We start from the raw sequence: 23,205 nt of genomic DNA, 5'->3' as shown, positions 1-23,205 counted from the left end.
GGACTGCAACCGATGGAGGAGCCACATTGGAGCAGAGGAAACGAGTAAGAAGCAAGGAGCAGCAAAGGAAAAGAGAAACAAGAGCAGCAGAAAGAAACCATTACACCTTGACAATATTGGAGAGCTCTTCTTCGTGATGATGAGATTCTACTGATTTAAAAAAAAATAAAAGGTGTACATTTTCTTTAGAACCTAAGGCACATATAGTTTATTTTCTCAGGGATTGTATTCCCCACTAAACAAATTTGTTATTCCCTAAAAAATGTAATTTGCTGTTACTATTTACTCTCTCCACCATAAGGTGACAACAAGCAATATTACTGGACAATAAGAGTAATAGAATGATATCCAACAAGGTCCCAAGGTATGCTCTTCCCATGGTGTAACAGGCCTTACAAATGCCTTTGCCCTCTATGAAACATCCACAAAATTTACAGGGAAAGACCTTCTCCAATATGATAGCCTTGGAACAGAGAAAGTTTTGGCAGCAAGCTGTCCTGCAAAGAATATGCAGAGATTTTTAGATGCTTATAATAATTTGTCTTGGGTGGGTCATTTTCAGAAAAACAAATTTTAACTCCTTCCAGAACCTGGAAACACAAGAACTTCTCAATTAAACAGCTTTAAGAATGTGTTAACATAAATGAAGTAACTCTCCCCTTCCTTAAAAAATTATTCTCTGAAATTACTCACTGGTTTTCCCACAACCTTTCAAGAAAAAATAGCTGAATTCAGAAACACCGCATAGTCATTTTTGACTCCAACAGTTGAAATAATAAGCAAATTAAAACAGATTATCATAGTTTGATATTTAATACGAACTACAAACTGATAACTCTGAGATTACAGAGAACAGCAAATAAAAACACTCGTAATTAAAAAAATAGGGGCATAAACCAATATAACTGATAAGCAGAATGTGCTATTTATTATTGTTCATACCTAGTTAAATAAGGAGAAAATTAGGTAACATTGAGGGAAGAGGCAAAACTCAAACTTCTGCTTTTGCATACTTGTGAGTCAACAAATTAAGAAATAATTATCCTAAAAGGAGAGAAACCTCTTGAGAACTTGTATCAAACGAAGCACTTAGGTAAATCTTAATAACTGGCATTTGGTTGCTGAAGTAATCATTTGGGCCTTATACTCAAAATTAGATCTTGTTCTGAAAGAAAAATGAAGCATGAATGTTGGTTAAAATCCCTCCAGGAATTTAAGCCCGTGTAATCTTTATTCTGATTTTTTTTTGGTATAAAGTCCCTGCTTTTTCTATTGTGACTGATAGTCATGGAGCAAGTATGGGAATAAATTTCTTAAAATATATTTTATTGACAGTAGATATCTACTGTAAAAATTAATAAATAATAAATAAACGAATAACTTCATGAAATCAATATAAACACTTTCAGAAAAAAAATAGTGCCATTATTTAACTCTCATCACGTAAGTTTTATAAAACTAAACTGAAGTACACACTCGTGATTACTGATGAAATACAACTCAATATGAAATAATACAGTCCTCAGTATTCCAGTTCTTGGCTCAAGTTAAAGGTTTAAATCTTCTGAATTACCATCTTAAACCCAATAAATTCTAAAATATAAACCACTCACATTAATCTCAGATTTTCTCCAAAATCAACTGAAATCGTCCAACAATTTAACCTCAGGTTCTGGTATTCAACACTGACTGAATGGAGCCAAAAGAACTGAGAGGAAAGAGCCCTTCACAAAGCTTTCCATTTCTCTACTCTGGCTTTATGGACTTGCAATCTATACATGTTTATCAAGACAAGCAATGAGAGGTAACCTAACACAGATTGTCGGCAGGATTTCAGATTGCTCTAGCAACTTCATGTGTAGAGTTTTGGGATAAGAAAAGAGCAGAGACAGGAATGTCTCATCACTGAGAGTCAGTCCTTCCCAATGCCCCTACTGCAGAGTCCTCTGTTTCTATCAGAGTTCGGAGTATGGATCAAACTGCGGTAGTCCCTCTTGTTTATTTGAGAGAAGTTGTCTAATCTGTTGTGAGTAACCTTTTGAGTACTAACAATATGCTCTTATTTCTATAAAAGATAATCTACATAGAATTGAAAGAGGAGCAGTATTGCTAAACCTGTTTTACGTTAAGACAACTCTATTTTCTCCAGCTAATACTGCAGGTCCCTCACTCGGGTATTATTTTCTAGGGAGGTCCTAGTTTTGAAAGTTGTTACAGGGCTGGGTAGCCAAATAGGTGGCATGTAAGCACTCCTCATGCAGTTTACTGGCTGTTTGCTTCCCTTGTGCTCTCTCATGTCTTCCCTATTTTATGTTATCTGTGGGGTTGTGCCATCATTTGGGATCATAAAATAGGAGCAGAGCTCTGGAGATGTCCTCTTGCAGTGGTGTTCACCTGAGGCCTCATGCACCAGAAGCTCCCAGAAATGTAGCTGATCACAGTAGTATTTGACACAAGAGACCACAAATGGAGATGAGGCTACAGTGCTTTGTGTTTGGTGTCTGTGTTGGCTGCCTTCACAATCCTGAAGTTAACTAGTCAGGTGCAGACGTTGTGGAATAGTCATGCATATCCAAAGCAGAAATTGGGGTACAGTTTTGTGCAGGTTCAGGACAGAGGTTGCTCAGAGAACTGGTGTTCTGGTGGTGGATATGGCTTGCATGCAGATTACAACAGGGAAAGGGGAAGAGGAACTGGGGGTTAGTTTGGAAATATGGATTGGGTAAAAGATAGGGATGGCCTTCAGGCTTGGGGAAATGTAGTTGTTGCATAGTCAGACGACATGGAGACAACATGTCTCTTAGCAAAAGACCATCTGGAATATGGCTTTTAGGGTGGAAATTGGCCTCTTCAGGTTTAGAATCTAATGTGAATTTTTCCTAGAAAATAACACCAATGTCACTTCTTTCAAACAAATGTATTGCACTGCTAATTTATTTTTCTTTTTTTTAAACATTTCTCTCCATACCCAGCCAGACAGATAACTGAGTAACTGATCATTTTATTTGATATATATAATCTAACACCACCCTTCTGCTTGCTTGTCTTGTCTGTGATTGCTGCTTTTTCTTTAATTGTCAATTTATTTTAGGTATATTTAGAAGAATGAGTGCATGTCTAATATTTCAATAACCAAAGTGATTTCCGTTTACTCTATGTATCCTAATAAGTGGATTAAGTACAACAAAGACACTAGAAGGAAGACAGCAAAGGAAGAACATAAAAGATTGGATTAAAACAGTGGGAGGACAAGACTGCAAAACTGCCTGCTGGTACTGAGAATATAAAAAATGTGCGCACTGGACTGACCTTGCTCACTATATGTGCACAGCCAAGTAAGGAAAAGATATGTTCTTGTTTTGCCCACCCACCTATGAGAGTTGGATTTATTACATATCATAAAGAGCTTGACAGGCCTGTTGCATCATTTCCACACACACACTTAATTTTATTGATTACTTCTGAGAGCTGTTGAATCACTATTTGAACAAGACATGAGCCTGTATCACATAAAAGGCAGATAACAGAGACACTGACAGATAGTGTTATGGTGCCCTGTGCATTTCATGACTTCTTTAAGGACATTGGTAAGCCTTAGTGTTTATTAGTTGTTGACAAGAGCACAACTATTACTACTGTATTCTTCAGCATATTCTTTCAATCAGACTGAAATGATAACCGTATATTTTGTAAAAAAAGAACAGATAAAGATGTCTAGGTTTTAGATCCAGTGCACATGGAAGCCGAAACAGGAGAGGAAATTCTAAATTCAGTTCTATATCTCAGCAAGTATACCAGAGCTTGGTTGCCATATCATGGTTGAGAAGAACAAACATATTAGTATTGCACAGCTCATTAAGACGGATATAAACACGCAAAGATAAATTATCATAGAATTGTTCAGGTTGGAAAAGATGTTTAAGATCGCCAAGTCCAACCATTAACCTAGCACTGCCAAGCCCACCACTAAATCATGACCCTAAGCACCTCATCTTTTAAATACCTCCAGGGATGGTGACTCAACCCCTGCCGTGGGCAGCCTGTTCCAGTGTTTGACAATCCTTTTGGTGAAGAAATTTTTCCTAATATCAATCTAAACCTCCCCTGGTGCAACTTGAGGCCATTTCCTCTCGTCCTCTCACTCATTACTTGGGAGAAGAGACTGACACTCACCCAGCTACAACCTCCTTTCAGGTAGTTGTAGAGCGCAATAAGGTCTTCCATGAGCCTCCTTTTCTCCAGACTAAACAACCCCAGCTCTCTCAGCTGCTCCTCAAAAGACTAGTGCTCTAGACCTTTCACCAGCTCCGTTGCTCTTCTTTGGACATGCTCCAGCACCTCAATGTCTTTCTTATAGTGAGGGGCCCAAAACTGAACACAGTATTTGAGGTGCAGCCTCACCAGTACCAAGTACAGGGGGTGATCACTTCCTTAGTCCTGCTGGCCACACTATTCCTGACACCGTTTCAGCTATGGTATGAAAGCTTCTTTTGCATTAAACTCTCATTTGGCCTCCTCTTTGTGACTGTCATTTGCACAAAGAGCAGAAGGATAAGCCAAAATGGTGCTCTTTCCCTGCAGGCATAAGAACCAGTTCTATGACACCAACATTCAGTGCCAGATGAATCGCAACTCTATCTATCAATTATACTTAAGTCTCTTAACAGTGTCCTACAGGGATCTAGAAGAGTCAGATGGCTTTTCGCTTTCAGCTTGAGTGATTCCAAATGCCACTGTCTACTGCTAAATCTGGAACACTTTTAAATGTTGCACTGGCAGACGCAAACTTGTTAATGCACAAGAAACCCATCTGAAAAGTTGTTCTGGAGATGCTTGTCTAGGAGCAGCCAACTAAATTCACCCATTCCAGCAAATATTAAAATACATTTCCAACAGCAATCAGACTGTACAATACTGTCACACAGGCAAAATATTAAATCAGCTACCACCATCTTGCAAATGTTTTTCAAGCTCTCAAGATGTTCAGTAGTAAATTGCTAGACTTCAGCAACAAAAGACCCATGTTAATAAAAACACAGAAGGGCTTGAGTCCTATATTATGCTTTATATCGATGCTAGAGATTAATGTTGCTATAAAGAGAGAGCTTTGCTTGCACTCTCCTTAATTTGCCATATCACGCAACAGTTCTAATATGGAATAAATATCCTCTCAAATGAATACAGTAAATCTAAAGAAAGAAATACGGCTGCTGACCTGTCCTTGATTGCTCTCCTGAAGCTGACCTGTTTTAAAGAGAATAGGTTCTGCTGCAAAACTGCTGCAGAATCTAATTGCAAAATCAGATCACATTGTATCACTGTATCACTGTGAAATTACAGAATAATTGAGGCTTGAAGTCAGTGAAGAAAGAATACTGAGTGCACTCAGATAAATATGCAGGGCTTTTAAGTTGTATGTGTAACAGACAAGAAAGGTACAAGACCTGCAACATTTAGCTGAAGTTTCAATATGGCTCAGAACAGTCTAGTGACACAATGATTTATTTTCTTTCTTCAGTGAAATATTTGAGACCAAGTAGGTAAAAGAGCAAATGTAGTGAAGAAAGACAAATAAACTTTCTTTCTGTTCTTAGGGTGAATGAATTGTTAAAATATAATTCCATCTTTTCTTTTCCACATAGTATAAAAATAACAAAAAAATAAGATGAGAAGAAAAGGGAAATGTTTAATTAATATATGCTTGAAAAAAAAAAAGTCTTATCTTCCAGGCAGCTACAGTTTAGCTAAGGGAGATAAATCATCTATACAATCCTGGAAGTATTAATCTTAATTTTTATTTTTTTGAAAGCAGCCTTGAAAATTCAGGGTACATGTCATGTAAGCTAAGGTATCTAGTACTATTAAGACTCGCTGTAATATCCCAGTACTTGATTCTGTGGTCGGGTACATAAGCTATATACAACTTTGCCAAAGATAAAATGTTTTGGCTGATATTTACCACACCAATTTTCTGCAACAGATTACTTTTCAGAAGAAAATTTTAGCCAGAATGATTTACTAATTTCTGAGCCTCTGAAATTTGGCAGGAAGATTAGTTCTGCATCAGGGGGCTGCTTTTTACTATTCCTGTGAAATCTGCTCACATTTGTTCATTGGAAAAATTACTTGGAAAATTTATATTATACAAAGATATAATTTTCACTGAGCAGCTCCAGCTTCAGACTTCCACCAGGTAGGAAATTAAAGAGGTATGATTCTGGTTCAGGCAAATTTGTGTATGTTATACTCTTCCATTTTGCAAGCAAATAATGGAATCTACTTTTAGAATTTCTTTTTCAATCACTTGTAACATTTTTATGGTAACTTGACTTAGGTACTATTTACCAAAATTATTTATGAGAACATCATGTGGGACTATGTTTAAGCCTTAATAAAGTGAAGACAGATCACGCGTGGTTTCCCTCTAGAGTAGTTAGCCTGTCATAAAATGGAATTGAGGCAATTTTGCTATAGTCTTTTCTCAAAAATCCACCCTGATAGTTTCCTATCACTTTATTATTCTCTCTAGAATTACAAATAATTTATTTAATAATCTTGGTGTTCATTTAATAAACTTATAATTTTTCTGCTATCCAAATTAGGCTGACTGGTCTGTAAGTCTCTATGTCTTCCCTTGAACCCTTTTTCTTTAAAAAAAAAACAACACCCCCCCCCCCAAAAAAAAAAAAAAAGAGCTGCTATGTTTTCTCCCTCTTTAATCTTACCCATCTACCTGGACTTCTCATGTTTGAGAAAGCTATGTTTAACTTTCACTAGTTCCTGAATACTGCAAAAATTAACACTTTAAAATATTTCAACCACCTTCCTTCCATACTCTGGTTTGTGTTTATAACCCTTTGATCTTGTAATGTGGGATGCAATTTTCTTCTTTTTTGATAACCAGCAAACAAACAACACGTAACCTATCCTTCTCATTCACTATTTGCTCAGTTTCTAAACTACGAACTATTACTTGCCTTCGTGCCTTCAGCTCTCTGTTACTACTATTCAGAGATATTTTTTCTTCTTGTTTTCATGTCTTTTCTTTTTTTAGTTTTAACTGTTAAGAAAAGACAAAAGCAAGTATCTTTTTGCATATGAACTTCTTACGTGTAAGAGGTGCATGTGTAGTCAACATGCTCCATCTGACTGAAGAACACACAGGTTTAACAGCCCTCCACCAAAGGGAAATGAAAAGGCATCTCCAGTTCAAAGAATTCCAAACTGCTGATCCAAGGAAGAATTGAGGTGCAAACTGCACATTAATGCCATAGTCCAGGAATACATCTTAGTCAAACACTCCTTTTCCTCTTTCAAAACAGTTGCAGAGCTACTCCTTTATACAGATCCATTTATATGCTATGCTGCAATTTCAGAATTATTGAGTCTCTCTTCTATAAAAGTAAGTCTGATGTCCCTCAGAAATGAAGTGATAAAATCACGTGTGCAATTTTTGCCTTATTTGTCAAAGAGGTGGACACCTTAAAGAGGGTGAATTTCTAGAAGTATGGCACAAGCTGTTGGCAGGGTCTGGGAGGTCGTGTTACCACCCTGCAGGAAAGGCAGCGAGAGCATCGTCCTTTCCTGCCATGAGCAGCAGCCAGGGCAGGGGTCCCTTGGCCACCCGTCATACATGGGTTCTCTAACCAGGTAGCACACACATACCTACAAACCAGCTGCAACAGCTTTTTCTACATTGTCAGGCTGGATAAAAAATATGCTGGGACTTTAGAGTAATATGAATGCATTGCAATGACTTTTGGGGGATTTCAGGGAGCCGAAATGGAGTTATTATTGGAAGTATTAAAAGCAGGGAAGTACTGAAGTGGGAAACTATTAAGGGAAGTTGTAGGGAATATGAAGGACCTGAAGGAGAAACAACTGACAGGAATCTACGCTATTAGCTCCTTCAAACAGAAAAATTGTAAATGGAAAAATGCATTGTTCTTCACCTAAAACTGATGTGTACAGGAAAAAGCACCTGGCTTAATATTTATAGAAGGAGAAAAAACCCATAATCTCTAACTAGTCACCAAGATGCAAAAATAGAATTCCCAAATGTGATTTTTTTCCCCCCAATAATTTATAAACATATAAAATTAGACATAATCCGGAAAATCCTTCTGCAACCTTAACTCCACTGTTTACTGCCAACTGAACATAAGTCATCTGTATCAAGCTTTATTTCACACATAGTGGCTCATTTACTCAAGGAATAATGAAACTTCTATTATTTGATGACATTTTCTGTTTGTCATTATTGGCCACATCTCACCATACAGCACCATCTGGCTTTATGAAATCTCTTTCGGTACAATAAGCTGAGGCAGATACTGTACTATACTATGGGTATTAGTGCTGATTATTTCCTGACAAGTCAGTAATTCTGAAGTCTAAGAAAGAAAAGGATTTGGGTGGTGGGCATATACCTGAATGTATATGCCACTTATCTGAAGTGGAGAGGCTGCACAGCTGTATCCCAGTCCCATTTAATGTGAAATCCTAGCGGGTACACTGCCCTGTGGTAAAAGGCTGTGGTAAAAGGGGTAGTCATGGAAACCCTGATAAATCCTCAGCTACTTAGTATCAGCCTTTCCTCTGGCCTTTAATGAGCATTTCCTGGGCTCTTCCAACATTTATAACACATATGTACATTTAGGTACATACATACTTAGAATTCTGTATGAATTGATCACGTATCATCTTCCATCTGATAATTTCAAGGTACCTCACAATTATTCATGAAAACTTTGCCCGTTAGAAGGTGTTTTTATTAGAGCTATGCAAAAGAATAATTTTTAATGTTTTAACAAATCTGTCTCTTGGACACAATTTGCTGTAAAATTATCATTACAACTAACTTTTATCATTATTTTACAAACAATAAAATTTTCATAAAAATGCTAAGATTTACAATTTTTCTATTTAAAGAGTCAAATACAAGTAAAACCAATTGAAAACAATTGAAGTGAGCACAGAAATAAAAATAAAATAAGATTTTAAAAAATCAGTTTACCACAAAAGACGGAAGAATGATCCAGTATTAAAGCAATGGAATTCCATTGCAAGCAATGGAACTGGAGTCCTTGGCCAATCGCACACATGGGTTATCTAATGATTTAATACACAGATTATGAGATTCAGATTACGGTTTTTGCACCAGTACAATCTTCCTGTCTGACCCCAAACAAGGTATGTAAGGTCTCTGCAACAGACAATCATGTATAAAATGATAATAGTAGTCCTTTTCTGTCTCCAAGTAGTACTGTGAGAAATGAAACTGTACTGTGGAAATGACCTGCTATCATAGTATTGTATCTTTTGTAACAGATATTATAATATTTTTTACAGTAGAGCCAACAGACAACTCAGGTTAAGCTTGCTGATGAAATACCGAATAATTTACTAATATACAGACATATTGCATTTGTTGTAACTTCATGATAAACAAGGAAGGTTAGAGATTTTCTTCTTATAACTTCTTTTAAACATTAGAAGGATAGGTCACACATAACCTTTCTGTATAGTCACTATAGAAAAGTATCACTTTATGATTGACTTTAACCTGTACAGCCCCAGTTAAGAGTATTTGAGAATGTTCACAGATCTTCAGATATTTTTCTGCTGTTTTCATTGGCTTTTGTCCACTAAATCCCAGTTGAACCTCACTTTTATCTTCCTGTTCTCTGTCTTATCACATCAAAGTCCTCCTCATTCTGTTAAAAATTGCATGATTGAAAAATTATCTTTTTATATATTTATTCAGCATCAAGCTTTGGATCACAGGGCAGAATCAGCACAGATTAAGGAATTACAGCCAAACCTCCAGATGATGAATCAAACTACAGTCCTGAATTAGAAACTGCTGAAGTTCATTTGGTAATCTGAATTCTAAGTTTCACAATTTTATTCGATGATTACTAGAGGAAAAGAAAAAAGACCCAGTAATATCTCATCTACAGTAGTGACTGGATGTCTTCACACCTTAATTCCAGATCCTGCAAAGCACTGAGTGCTCTTAATTCACAACAGAACCAATAGGTTTCAGGAATTGTTTGGTCTCTTGCAAGAATATTCCCTTTTTAAAGTTAATAAATGTTACACAATCTTTTATTTTATTGATAAACCTTAAGCACATATTTGCTTAGAAATTTGTCTACTATGTAGCAGCTTAAAAATGTATTTAGCATTTAAATAGTTTTATTCTTCCTTTATCCTTTTTTAAAGCAGTTTTTAGATATTATAGCTATTATAAGTTTACTAAACTTCACAGAAATCATCTTTCTATAACAGTAAAATACCATCATAACACAACTCAGTAACAGGCTTGTACAAATAGTGTAATAAATCTATAGATACTACATATTTCCATTTATTGTAGAGTTTCTAGAGAACAGGAGAAAAAAGATACGCATATGCAGTAGTAAATGGAATTTCTGATGCCTTGACAGTAATTCCATTTCATTTTTTACTAAACTAAGAAAGAGGATGTTGCTTACCTTTGTCTCAATTTGTTTGGTGTCTAGATTCTGGAAAAGCAGCTTTACTCTTGTTTTCCCATCATCTGAAGAGCCTTTGAGCTGAGAGAATTTAAACCTCCATAGCACGTTCTAAAAAGAAGGAAATTTGATTAAGGACTGTTACACACTCTTACCTGGAACTACAGATTGATGATCAGTGTTTATGTATTACGATGAAGCATTGGGGCAGTGAACATAGTGCATGGTAACAGGCTGGTTGCAGAGCAAATAAAATGACCAGCTCTGTATCGTATGTGAAAGCAAAGATGCAATATTATTATTCACTAAATTATTTAGAAATTCTCTGAAATGTAAATGTTTCAGTTGCCTACATAATTTAAAAATCCATGGGAGAAGCTTAATCCTAAAAAGATCCATGAGGATATTTGTATCAGTTTCACTAAGAACACAATTCTTTACTCTATTTCAATTTTTCGTATTTCAGATGGCTCATCTGCATAATGTAAATAATAATGTCTTACACAGATGTGGCAAAGCTGAATTTACTGATGTGAGTAATGTGGTTTGAAATCCTCAGATAAAATAAGTTACTATTGAATGTAGTCTCACAAACCACAAAAATATGTTCTACATTATGTAATTGTTTGTAAACTATATTAGAATTCTAGGCTTCTTGGCCTTCTGCAGGGTTATGCATGGCATTCCCATCTACTGTTGGGAAATCCTAGACTAACAGGTATGTTTTAATAATTATGGAGATACTTATTAAAGACAAATATTGGGAAATTTTTTTTGAACCCAATGTCATTTTCTGTGTTTATTTGAATGTTTTCTATTGATCACCTGAAAATGCGTAAGTTTAAAAAAACAAAAGGTAACAACTTGCATCTGGACTTCCTGCTGATGTTTCCTTAATGCCTATAATCTTAATGAAAATTCTATGCACATGTTGAAATGTGATTCAGTCCCTGGACACTGCAGAGGAAGCACAATTTAAATACTTTGAAGGCTATTTCAAAAGCACACACACAGAAAAAAGTTTGCTTTATTCCATTTTCCAAAATACATCATTGCAAAATATTTTTCTCATGTAGACCAGTGCTACCAGCAGTCTTCAGAACCCTACTTGTAGTTTGAAAGGAAATGCCCTTTAAATAAAAAAGTGTTTACAGAAGGCACAAAAAACCTGACTCCATCTCCTGGTTCCCTGCAGACATAAACGTCATTGATTTCTTAGACAAGCACAACAGATGAAGAAAAACCCAACTATGCCACAGCATTGTGATGGTGCTTAAACTTTGCATTCATGAACAGATTTTAACTGGGTCCAGAGGGCCTAATTAGACCACCTGAAAAGTATTCAAAGCTCAAATGATTTCGGATCTAAATGGGATAGATGAATGTACACTATATAACTGCTAGGGTGGAGATGAAACAACAACTTAGGAATAATTTAGCAATAATAGGCATTGCTGGAGTCATCATCTCTTCAACAGTTGACACTGAATGGAAAAGAAAAGTAGATGGTTCTGGAAGGTGGAAGAAAATGCACACTTTGGGATGTCTTTATCTTGAATTAGCAGCTTCAGCCCACAAAAGTATCTCTGTGATGGGCCCAAAATGGTAAAAGCTGAATAAGTTAAGCCCATGATGATCCTGGAACAGAATATGTATGAAATTAAGTAATTCTTTCAAATAGCTTTAAGAATCCCCCAAAACTGTTCTAGAAAAGTTATCTAAAAGATAGTTAAACTCCTTGAATTGGGTTTCCATGGCAAGGTTTTGGTAGTGGGGGGGCTACAGACATGTTTTTTTTGAGAAGCTGATAGAAGCTTTCTCTATGTCCTATAGAGCCAATGCCAGCTGGCTCCAAGAGGGACCTGCTGTTGGCCAAGGCTGAGCCCATCAGTGATGGTGGTAGTGCCTATGGGATAACATACTTAAGAAGGCAGCCAGAGAGAGGAGTGAGAATATGTGAGAGGAACTACCCTGCAGACACCAAGGTCAGTAAAGAAAGAGGGGGAAGAGGTGCTCCAGGTGCTGGAGCAGAGATTCCCCTGCAGCCCATGGTGAAGACCATGGTGAGGTGGGCTGTCCCCGTGCTGCCCATGGAGGCCCACGGTGGAGCAGATACCCACCTGCAGCCAGTGGAGGACCTGACGCCAGAGCAGGTGGATGCCCAAAGGAAGCTGTGACCCCATGGGAAGCCCGCACTGGAGCAGACTCCTGGCAGGACCTGTGGCCCTGTAGAAAGAGGAGCCCACACTGGAGCAGGTTTGCTGGCAGGACTTGTGACCCTGTGGGGAACCCACGCTGGAGCGTTGGTGAAGAACTGTTGCCTGTGGAAAGGACCCATGTTGGAGAAGTTTGTGGAGGACTGTCTCCTGTGGGAGGGACCCCATTGCTGGAGCAGAGGAAGAGTGTGAGGAGCCCTCCCCATGAGGAGAAAGGAGTGACAGAGACAATGTGTGATGAACTGATCAAAACCCCCATTCCCCGTCCCCCTGCGCTGCCAGGGGGAAGTAGGTAGAGAAAATCAGGAGTGATGTTGAGCCTGGGAAGAATGGGGTGGGAGGAAGGTGTCTTTAAGATTTGGTTTTATTTCTCATTATTCTATTCTGATTTGATTGGTAATAAATTAAGCTAATTTCCCCAAGTTGGGTCTGTTTTGCTCGTGAAGGTAATAGGTGAGTGATCTCTCCCTGTCCTTATCTTGACCCACGAGCCGTTGTTATATTTCCTCTCCCCCGTCCAGCTGAGGAGAGGGAGTAATAGAGTGGCTTTTGTGGGCACGTGGTGTTCAGCCAGGGTCAACCCACCACACTCCTAAGCAAAAGCTCTTGTGCTATTCATTTCATCATTTGTAATAAGCAGGCCCTTTTTACATTATTTTCCAGACTGTAAAAAGTAAAATTTTTTAATGAGTACATTAGCTGGTTGCCCAAAATTTGAGATCCAGGCTTAGAGTTGTAGAGCAGACAGGGGACTGGCCTTTATTTTAATAAGCCTGTAGGAACACCTGCTGTGGTATAAGAACATTCTTTGCATCAGTAGGTGACTTCAATTTGAAATTCATTATCTCAAAGAAAAAGTAAATTTTTTCAGCAAAATTGCTGTGTTCCTAATGAACTGTTAATTGCTTGACCACTTCAACAATCTATTCAGTGTTGGTAGGAAATATTCGGAAAAAGCTATGAGTATGGGGCAACACAGTGATCTCCAGCTGAAAATTATGGGAAGTAAGATGAACTGTAGAAGCCACCCATTAGTGCCTCACTCAAGCTTGAGGCTGCAGAGGACATCCCCATCTCTCACACAGATGAACAATAAATGTACTGGAGCTCGCCAGAGTTTTTACAGTTTAACAACAGAATCAATCTATCTGATGGCATTCTGTAGTCCTCCTTAGGTAAGCAACAATGGTTGATCATCGATCTAAATCCGCCTTATCATCAATACTGAAGGTAGGTACTGTGGCTCAAAGTTCTATCAGTAGAGAAGTTTATAATTTTAAAGGTGGGAGTACACCCCGATCAGTCTTCACATTTAAAATAAATATTTTCTATAGTCCAAACTGATGGCATTACTGTCTACAGTTAATTTGTGGCTACATGCAAAATGTGTACAATTGTGCAAAAAGCACAATTTCAGAATGCAGTATCACCTGAGGCAAAGAAAGGTATGTAAATGTATTTCCTGAAATTTTACGCTACCCTATAGGACAGCACACTTAGTGCAATTAGTCTAAATTTTCAAATAACAACGACCTTGGTCATTCTCTGCACAAAGATTTCAATAAAGCTGTGCATTTTGACCCCAAACCCCCAAAATACCAACACAGAAGAACTAGATCCTGTGTCGGTATTTCAATACGCAGTATGTTTCCTCTTAACTCACAATGACTAACTGAATTTCTGTAACAAACATTTAAAAAATCTTTTCAGTTTTGAGTTGAAGACCATATTTCAGAGGACAGACCTTCTACCATAGAGCTCTCTTAATGCAGAAATATATTTTGTATATATGTTTACTTCTAATGGCAAACAAATGTATAAATCCGTTTAGAAGAATTTAAATTAAAGTATCACTAAATTATATATAAAATAGTAGAATTATAAACAGGGCTTCAAAGTTGGCATGTATCATAAACCATCCCCTGTAGGCATTTTATATATAGCCACTCTTTTGCAAGATAAGTGAATTTAATCTTATAGACTATGACTTTGAAATGCATTTGCCCTTGTTCTGTTTATTTTAGACATGGCCTAAATTTCTTATGATGGAAGAATAATTAATCTTATTTTATATCTGTAGCTTCAAAACAAATAGAATCAGGCAACACTTCATTTTTTTCATGACTGGTAATCTTTTAAAAATCTTGACGTTTCTTCATTATAAGAAACCAAGTTCTCTGCTAAATATAACCTTCCTTTGCTATTATTACTTGAAAAGGAAATTACTTTTTTGATACCTGTCTCCAAAATTTATCTTTACATGCTAAGGCACAACCATAATTGTCCCTTTGAAGTCCCAAACTGACTGTATTTCAGCAGTGCTATATAAATAAAAAGTACAGTACGTTTGAGGAAGAAATACTCAACATCGACATAAAAAATAACCATTACTGATCCACATTAAAAATTACCATTACTGATAACTTCAATAACAGTAAAATAAAAGTTATATTTTCTTTTCTTTTTCCTCTTACCTTTGTTTTACTGTCAAAACAGGTAAATCCCAGAGCAAAGTCGACTGTGAAACACAGAGTATCCCCTTGCCAACTGCACATATATGTTTTAGACTGGAAAAAAAAGTATAACTTTTGAGAGAAAACCATCTTCATCATTTATCGTATAAAAATAATATTTTATGCATTTTTTTTGTGTGTGGGAAGACACTCAGCTGGCAACACTGGTACTGCTTTATTTTATTACATTGTAAAATTGTGAAAAAATTCTGACTGTAAGTCAGTATCAGAGCTGTCAGCTAGATATTAACTGGAGGGCTTTTGTATTTCAAGTCAGTCTTCTATAAAATAAGTACCTCATTCTTGGAAACCATCCCTTACAAAATGCAACACAGAACAAACAAAGCCAAATCTGACTATTTCAAACTTTTGGAAAACTGCTTAGACCTGACCTATTAACAACTTCTGACATCATTTCCAGCAAATATGCAGGTAACAGTGACTAAAAGTTTAGTCATTGCAATCTAATTATGAAAAAAGCTATCTGTCTACTTGACCTCTCCATCTGATCTAAACTTTGTGGACAGCCTTTTTTATTTTGCAACGTTTTTTCGTTTGCAAAATGGGTGACACGCCAGTGCAGCACTATATTAGTTTATGTTAGTTAATGTAATTTAATAAGAAGAACTAATAACTATCACTCATTAGTTAGCACTGATACTTGCTAGTCAGTGCTATATAAACACCAATTGTTCGATCATCTTCCAGGTTAGAAAGAAAAAAAAAAAATCTGTTTTATTAACAAAACCTAGAAGTTCTGTTTAAACTTCTGAATAAGTGTTATAGTAAAATGTCAACTAACATTCTTCTTTACATGTGTTTTTAAGGCTAGCTAACTCGGGTTTATGACGGATTCTGAAAGCACATGATAAAGCTTCTGCTGCTGATGTAATATGAACCAGCTTGATGACATCTACCATTCACAGTTAATGGCAAAAGGCCCAGTGCCTTCAGCATGAGTAGAGATCAGACCCTGCCTCCAGCCTTTCCTCACCTCACCTTAACAGCCATTTTAAAAATTATACCCTTGTGCCTTAAGAAATCTTTGATTTTTTTTCTTCCAAGGGAGCTTTACTTTGCTCTCATTGATATTTCATAAACTGCAATGTTGCCTCATGCTTAGACATTTGTTTACATGCAATTTTTGTATCTGGATAGTTTCTTTAACTTCAATAAATGGTTTTAACACAAGAATGGCCTAGAGAAGATTGAAAGCATTAATAAACTTGCTTAAGTTGAAGATTGTCCTTTTAACTGTTTTAAAAAAATTTTCATATAATCTAAAACTTCTCTATTTAGTAATTGTAAAGGTTTTCTTTTTCCATTATTAATAAAAATATTTATAATTATACTAAAATGAGCATTTCTGAGTTACAGATATAACATTTTATAAGGATATTGAGAGGGCTGGGAATAAAATTAATTTATTAGTACAGATTAGTATTATAATCAGCTCAACAATGACAGAGATGTATATTATTTCTGAATAAATTATTTTGCTCATTGGTGTTCCAAGATCATATTATTTGGCATTTAAAAAGATTTCAGTGATTGATATTCAATTAGAATGACATTTAAATATCCCTACATTTTAGTCAGTAATTATAAGGTGGCATTAAGCACCAGTCATAACTTATTCTCCATTATTTTCCAATTAAAAAGGTTATACTAGCTGAGGTCTGACTCAGCAAAGCAATTTTTAAAACATATTAAATTAGATTCCCCCAATGGGTAAGCATCTAATTGCTCAGCCACAAATGGTGAATACTAAAATGAACTATGCACAAATAATTAGCCTGGAGTATTTTACAAATATTCAATATTTGCAAATAATGGAACTGGTTTGGAAATTATTCCCAGACGAATACTAGAGACAAACAGAATATGCTGCATTGTCACTGTGATAAACATTACAAATAGATATATAAAGTTTATACTTACAAAATACACTAATAGCGTTTTCTTTAACAACAGCAGTAGTTTGGATTTAAATTTAAAAGCCTGCCTATGGCATTTCCTCAATGACTTTGAACAGGCTGTCTTTGAACAACTCTGTGATAAGGACACCCATCTCCACTCATTAACCCTAGTACAGAGCACTATCCCTTTCCATTCTTGTGATCACCCTTGGTTATCTACAACAATTGTTTACATAGAAGTTTAACATAACAATTTAGTCTTAGCTGTTTTGTAGTGAATTTTGCAGAAAATAAAACAGCACTGCATGTTAGCCAGCTTGAGAGCTCACAGTTTAAGCAACAGAGAGGAAAAGAATAGGTTATTTATGAAACATTCCTTAACAAAAGGGAATGAGATTTTTCTGGGCTTAGGTCTAATACTAGCATATCACAAAACAGGAATTGTAAGCAGAGGTAGGTGAGAATCTATAAGGTTATCAACCTTAAGATATACCTTAAAATATTTTCCAGTCATACAGCTATCCCCTAATAGCCACATTAATTTACATAGCTCGTACACGTAGGAAAATTCAAAACATTAGCAAAGGTGGTATAGCGACCATCTTTGGCTTGCACTGCTCCAGACAAGATGTAAAAGTTTTACCAGCTCTAATCTTGGTGATTCTGAACGTTATGGGCATGTAGATGGGGAGTTTAAGCCTGATGAAATTCTTTAGTCAAAGTATTAAGCATTTAGCTATTAAAAGGAAGGTCTCATGCCTGAACTGCAACAGCTAAGAAAATCGTAGTATACATCCTAGATCAATTATTTAATGTTTTCCAAGCAATGGTGAAATGATCTGCAGAATAATTACTTGTAATAAAAGACAATTACAAACCCCTTATCTATGTAATCATTCAGGTATCGGTATCTCAATGCATATACCTTTAACTCATGAAGAGATCGTTAAGTTGATAATATCACTGTCCAAATAGTGGAAGAACAGTGTTCCTGACTCATTCATAGAAGGAATTTCTCAGACCTGTCCCTATTCAGAAGCATGTCACTGCTCTGGCTTTGGCACAGGTATCTGTCCTTCCAGACCCTGAGAGGGCTTAATAGTTACAATGACTACAGACATACGCTATCTTTCCATAGACATAGAGATTTCCCAGAAATAATTCAGCTTTGATGTATCCTCCTCATTTAGCAGACTGTCCCAGGATCCCGGAGCGCCTGCCATCCCAATGGCAGGTTCCACTGGAGGTATTCTGCAGAACCAAAGGTTGTTCCAGCTGCTTCGAGCAGAACTGTGCTGGTCAGCATGACACTATGATGCTAGCGCTGCACTCTAAACGTAGGCAGTATCACACAATACTAACATCATTATGCACTAATTAGCATTATCTCACATATTGGCAATACTAGTCTTAAGTAGTCCTGAGCACATGTACTCTCAAGAGTACATGTCCTACACACTGCGTCGGTTTCACCAGAGTAGCTGGTAGACAGGAAAAGAGGACTGGCATCTAGAAGCAGATGTTGGTGAGAGTGTGTAAGTACCTCTTTACTGCAGCCTTCAGAATGAAATTAAGTCCCTACATTCACCCTAGGGCAGGATTTCAGCCCTTTAACAAGGTCACATAAGCTGGTTGGTAGTTTGTCTCTCACTCCCATCTACAAAAATCTTGACACTTCCATCTCAGCATGATCTACAATTAACTAATATTGTGAAGCTTGAGGAACTTAGTACTCTTTTTTTGTTGTTGTTGTTGCTCTCCATGTGAATTAACATCTTCCATGACTACGCACACATCTTGGAATCCGCAAAAGGCAATTATCATTGAAGGCTTGGGGTTAATTACATCTAAATGGAAAACCAGAAAGGCTTCTTTCATGCTTATCCTCCATCAGTTTTTACAACAGGGAGAGGACAAGGGACAGGTTGCTTCAGTACTCTAAAACAAAGACTGATGTAGGATTCTGTCTAACAAGAAGAGGCTTTTACAACTTTTTCAATGACAGGCCAATTAATTTCAAAACCAGTTTTAATGATTATCAGTTATGATGACTCTTTCCCTTGGAAGGGGAAAGTGTTTGTGAACAGCTTGGCTAACCTAACAAGGGCTTTAGACTTCATTCATGGGTGTTAGGTACCCAAGTAAAGAGGTGAGTTGATGCTAAAACTGGAGAATGAATGTATGGGAAAGGACTACAGGAGGGAATTCTTTATTTCCATTTAGAGAGGAGGGCATAAATATACCTCAAATATCCTTACAGTCAAAGACAGAGCTTGAGCAACAAACAGAAAAAGGAAATGTTTCATGTGTAGTCACTGCCCTATGACATGGTTGGAAGCAAAGACTTGGTGGGTAATAGGCACCATAGCAGCCTGTCCATCACAGGCTTCTTAGAAAGGAGAGACAAGGAAGAAGAAAAGAGGACCCCTCCTCTTCTTGAGCTGCCTTCTATGTGTAGTGTCCTTGCCCATATAGAGCCATAGTATGAAGTCAGAAGGAAGTGAGCATGCCTGCCAGATCAGAGGCCTTCTGATTTCAGCACAGACATGTGGGTCTCCTGGGTAGGCTGAAGCCATAAGTAAGTTTGGTTGTTTCAGGGACTGCAAGGATTTGCAGTCCAAACGCTTCCAAATACATCTGGACATGCAATAGATTTTTGTGGTTGCTGGAAGATAAGCTTATTGAAATGCTTCAGCCAGGGGGCCTAAATTTGCCTAAGTTCTGTCACAGATGTCCAATGTAGTATCTCTGGATTTTTTGAAGACATAAAATCTTTTAATATTACTCTGATGTGGGATTGTATCCTGTCCAAGAAAAAGGGGTTCCACTTGTTTATGTTTTTCAGTAAAATTCTTTAAAATCATGATTACTAATAACACCTGTCAGTGGAGAAGTTATATTCCGAGATCATCAACAAAGATTCATAGTAAAAAAATACCATTTTATATAATTTTTAAAGAATCAGGGTGGTCAGTTACCAACCTTTTCAGTCAGTATTCCTTTTCCTAAGATTTCCTTTACCTCCTTGGTAAATTAAGTTTCTAAGTAACAAATGAGATTCAGTGATGTTGCTCATGTAAGGGCAACACAGCAAAATGACATAGTGTACATTCCTTTTAATGGAGTTTACTTTTATAAACCTAGTGCTGTTGTTCATAATGCCTCATCAAGCTTACAGTTTCAAAAATTCAGGTGATGCCTGGCTACATTGTGGTTAATTTTTGTCTTGCGTGAAGAAAAAAACCTCACTTTTGCTTTAACTACAGCATTCATTCGCAATATAGTAATTCATTTTGGACTCAGCTATGTCCTGTTGAGCAGGAATTCTAGTATTTTTGATCAGCCAAAATACAGAAATAAATACCAGTCATCTGTTCCAAATGAATACAAATTTGGCATGTACATGATTTTGGTTGTTTATTTTCCAAAAAGTAGCTGGGAAGTAGACAATACCATTACACTTTACTGCTTAAACTACACATTTCCCCTGATACTCTGTCAACTGCTTTATAGATGTACATACACATTTGCTCTAAGATGGGCTGTAAAGATTTATTACATGCAAGTGGGAACACAGACACCATTTTTCACTATATTAATGTTATAGAATTCAGCACATACTTTCTAAAAATAAGAGATGAAAACAACCAGACAACAAAGCATTTGGGCAAGAACCATATGCATACAGTACACCTACTGCACACTGCATTCATATTTTTCACTTATTCACATTGTTAAAATATGTGCTATGCCTCTGTGTGGACATAATATGCCATCACTATACTTCATGTTAAAACCTTAATAAAACTTTGACATTGCTTGGAACAAGGGATTATGTCCATCAAAATTAAATTTTAAACTGAATTAAACATTATTTTATTAATCTAATAAATACATTTTTGGAATATTGTTTTCCAGACACAAGACATACCTTTCACATGTAAAATAACACAATTGATGGGAACACGGTTTTACTTGTTCAGTAAAAACAGTACCTACTTCATGTATTATAAAACAGCCATCATCATCTGGTTCTGTTCTTTTTCCTTTTTTATAGTAACTATCAATAAATATAGATACATGCCAATAACAATAGGGCATGCATTTAGCATGTTTAATTTAGTGATGACCCCAGAAGCTATTTAAAGTTAATAGCAAAGCTCTTTTGAGCTATTCAAGATTCATCTGTTGTTATTTCATCTTAAAAAAAGGAAAAAATTAAAGCTTAGACATATGCAGATCAAAATTAAGTGACTAAATATCTCAAGCAGAACAACTAGAAATACCCCAAACTGAGCCCTTTTCCCTATTAAAAGTTGACTTTTCAACAAAGTCCACGATCCCTGAAAGACTTAAGAAAATGAATTGTATACAGATGAGGAGGAGAATGGAATCCTAAAGGGCTACATGTATATAAGGCGATTTGTTTGTCATTCTCTATTAAACTGGAGATTAACATAATAACTGAATTTAATTTTAAGAGTTTTTCCCTAGAAATCAATTACTGGTCAACATTTCAATCATATTAACAGAAGACTCCAGGGTTGCCAGTTTCAACTGATAAAATTTTAATATAATCCAAATATCACTGCTACTTGTTTCTTCTTATTTCTGAGACCAAATCCCATCTCATATTACATTGAATGTTTTTTTTTAGTCTTTCTGTCAGTACAGGCATCTGTGGAAAATGGAAGTTTATAGGACTTGTTAGAAGTTAAAGGCCTGAAACAGAGAAGGACCTAAAGGATATGCTCTTTTATTATGCGTTAGAAATAAAATAATGCACAAAATCATTCTTAAAAACATTGAGGGTAAAGGAAAAAAAACCAAACCAATAGCAGACAATCTGGAACAGAAATTCTTGCATTAAGACTTCAATGCAGAAGCTTTTTACAAGCTATTAAATCATACAGGAGTGACAAGAGTAAGGTTTCTTAATGCATCCAATGTATTTACCAAAACAGAGGTTGGTAAAAGCCTTAATATGGCACCGGGTAGGTCAAGAATGAGTTTTTTTGAAAATTCCACTTTTAGCATAAAAAACCCCTCTGAGTAGTATGTGGAGATGATGGTAAGAGCAAACAGAATTGTTATGGTTGTACTGAGAAATACATATTTCAGCCCACATATAGAGAGTGTACTAGGAGGCATACAAAATTAAACCCCTTAATTCTGAAGACACCCTGCAAGATCTTCTTCACAGTCTTTTTGCATAGAATTACTTGTGCTAAATGGAAGTGCTTTTTAAACACTTTGAAATTCGAAATTAGTTGAATTAAAAATGCACATTCTTTGGCTTTCTCATATTTTAAATTTCTGATTACTATTTTAGGATAAAATAAAATTTTATATTATATACCATATATATATACACCATTATATACCATATATTCTTTTTTTTTAAAGCAAAACCTTCAGACGACATTTATAAAGTACATTGAAAGCACTCTCACTCTGAATCCACATTACAAATCAGAAAGTTAAACGGCAACGAAATCTGACATTCATCACAAGCATGACCGTTTTCAGAAGTTTCTTCCAGCACTGACTCCTGAAGCGCAGGTGGATTCCTGTTCCAGATAACAGTGCAAAAGGATCAGTGAAATAATTTCTCTGCAAGTGACCATCTTCACTTAAAAAATGTGGCAGATCCACTCATTTGGCCATACCTTTAAGGAATTCATCATGTCACAATTAAAAGGTTACAGAACTGTGATAATTATGGATCGATACAATTAAAACGACTTTACTGAAATAAAACCAATCTCATTAAAAATCTTGTACGTTTCTTGAAGATCTGCGGTTGCTGATCTTCAGTACATTCTCTTGTAAAAGAAGGCACTGTAACCTGATGATTTCAAGAAGACATTATAGTTGTTTTAAACATCGATGCATGCCTGTGGTTCAGCATATATGTATGCAAGAGACACACTGGCACTAAAAGTAAGATTTTTTTCAAAGGACTCAAATAACGGCTCATTATACTTTCACTGTACTTCAAAGAAAGCTTCTATTTCACTAGAAGCGGGGCTAGCTCAGTGCTTAGTACTTTAGAAAA

At 36.3% G+C, this 23,205-nt stretch overlaps 1 protein-coding gene across 1 annotated transcript in view; it reads right to left on the bottom strand.

The window, feature by feature from the left end:
- The window catches only part of SNTG2 (syntrophin gamma 2), a 268,118-nt gene that overhangs the window by 1,544 nt on the left and 243,369 nt on the right, over positions 1 to 23,205 (bottom strand). The window contains exons 15-16 of the mRNA XM_064448571.1: positions 15,190 to 15,282; positions 10,500 to 10,610 (exon numbers count right to left, since the gene is read on the bottom strand). Of these exons, the coding sequence (XP_064304641.1) occupies positions 10,500 to 10,610; positions 15,190 to 15,282 (204 nt within the window). The remainder of the gene's footprint in view (positions 1 to 10,499; positions 10,611 to 15,189; positions 15,283 to 23,205) is intronic.

Source organism: Phalacrocorax carbo, chromosome 3 (assembly GCF_963921805.1).
Source record: "Phalacrocorax carbo chromosome 3, bPhaCar2.1, whole genome shotgun sequence".
NCBI classification, from domain to species: Eukaryota; Metazoa; Chordata; class Aves; order Suliformes; family Phalacrocoracidae; genus Phalacrocorax; species Phalacrocorax carbo.
Note: the sequence above shows the minus strand (reverse complement) of the source record. Positions and strands in the feature narration are given on the sequence as shown.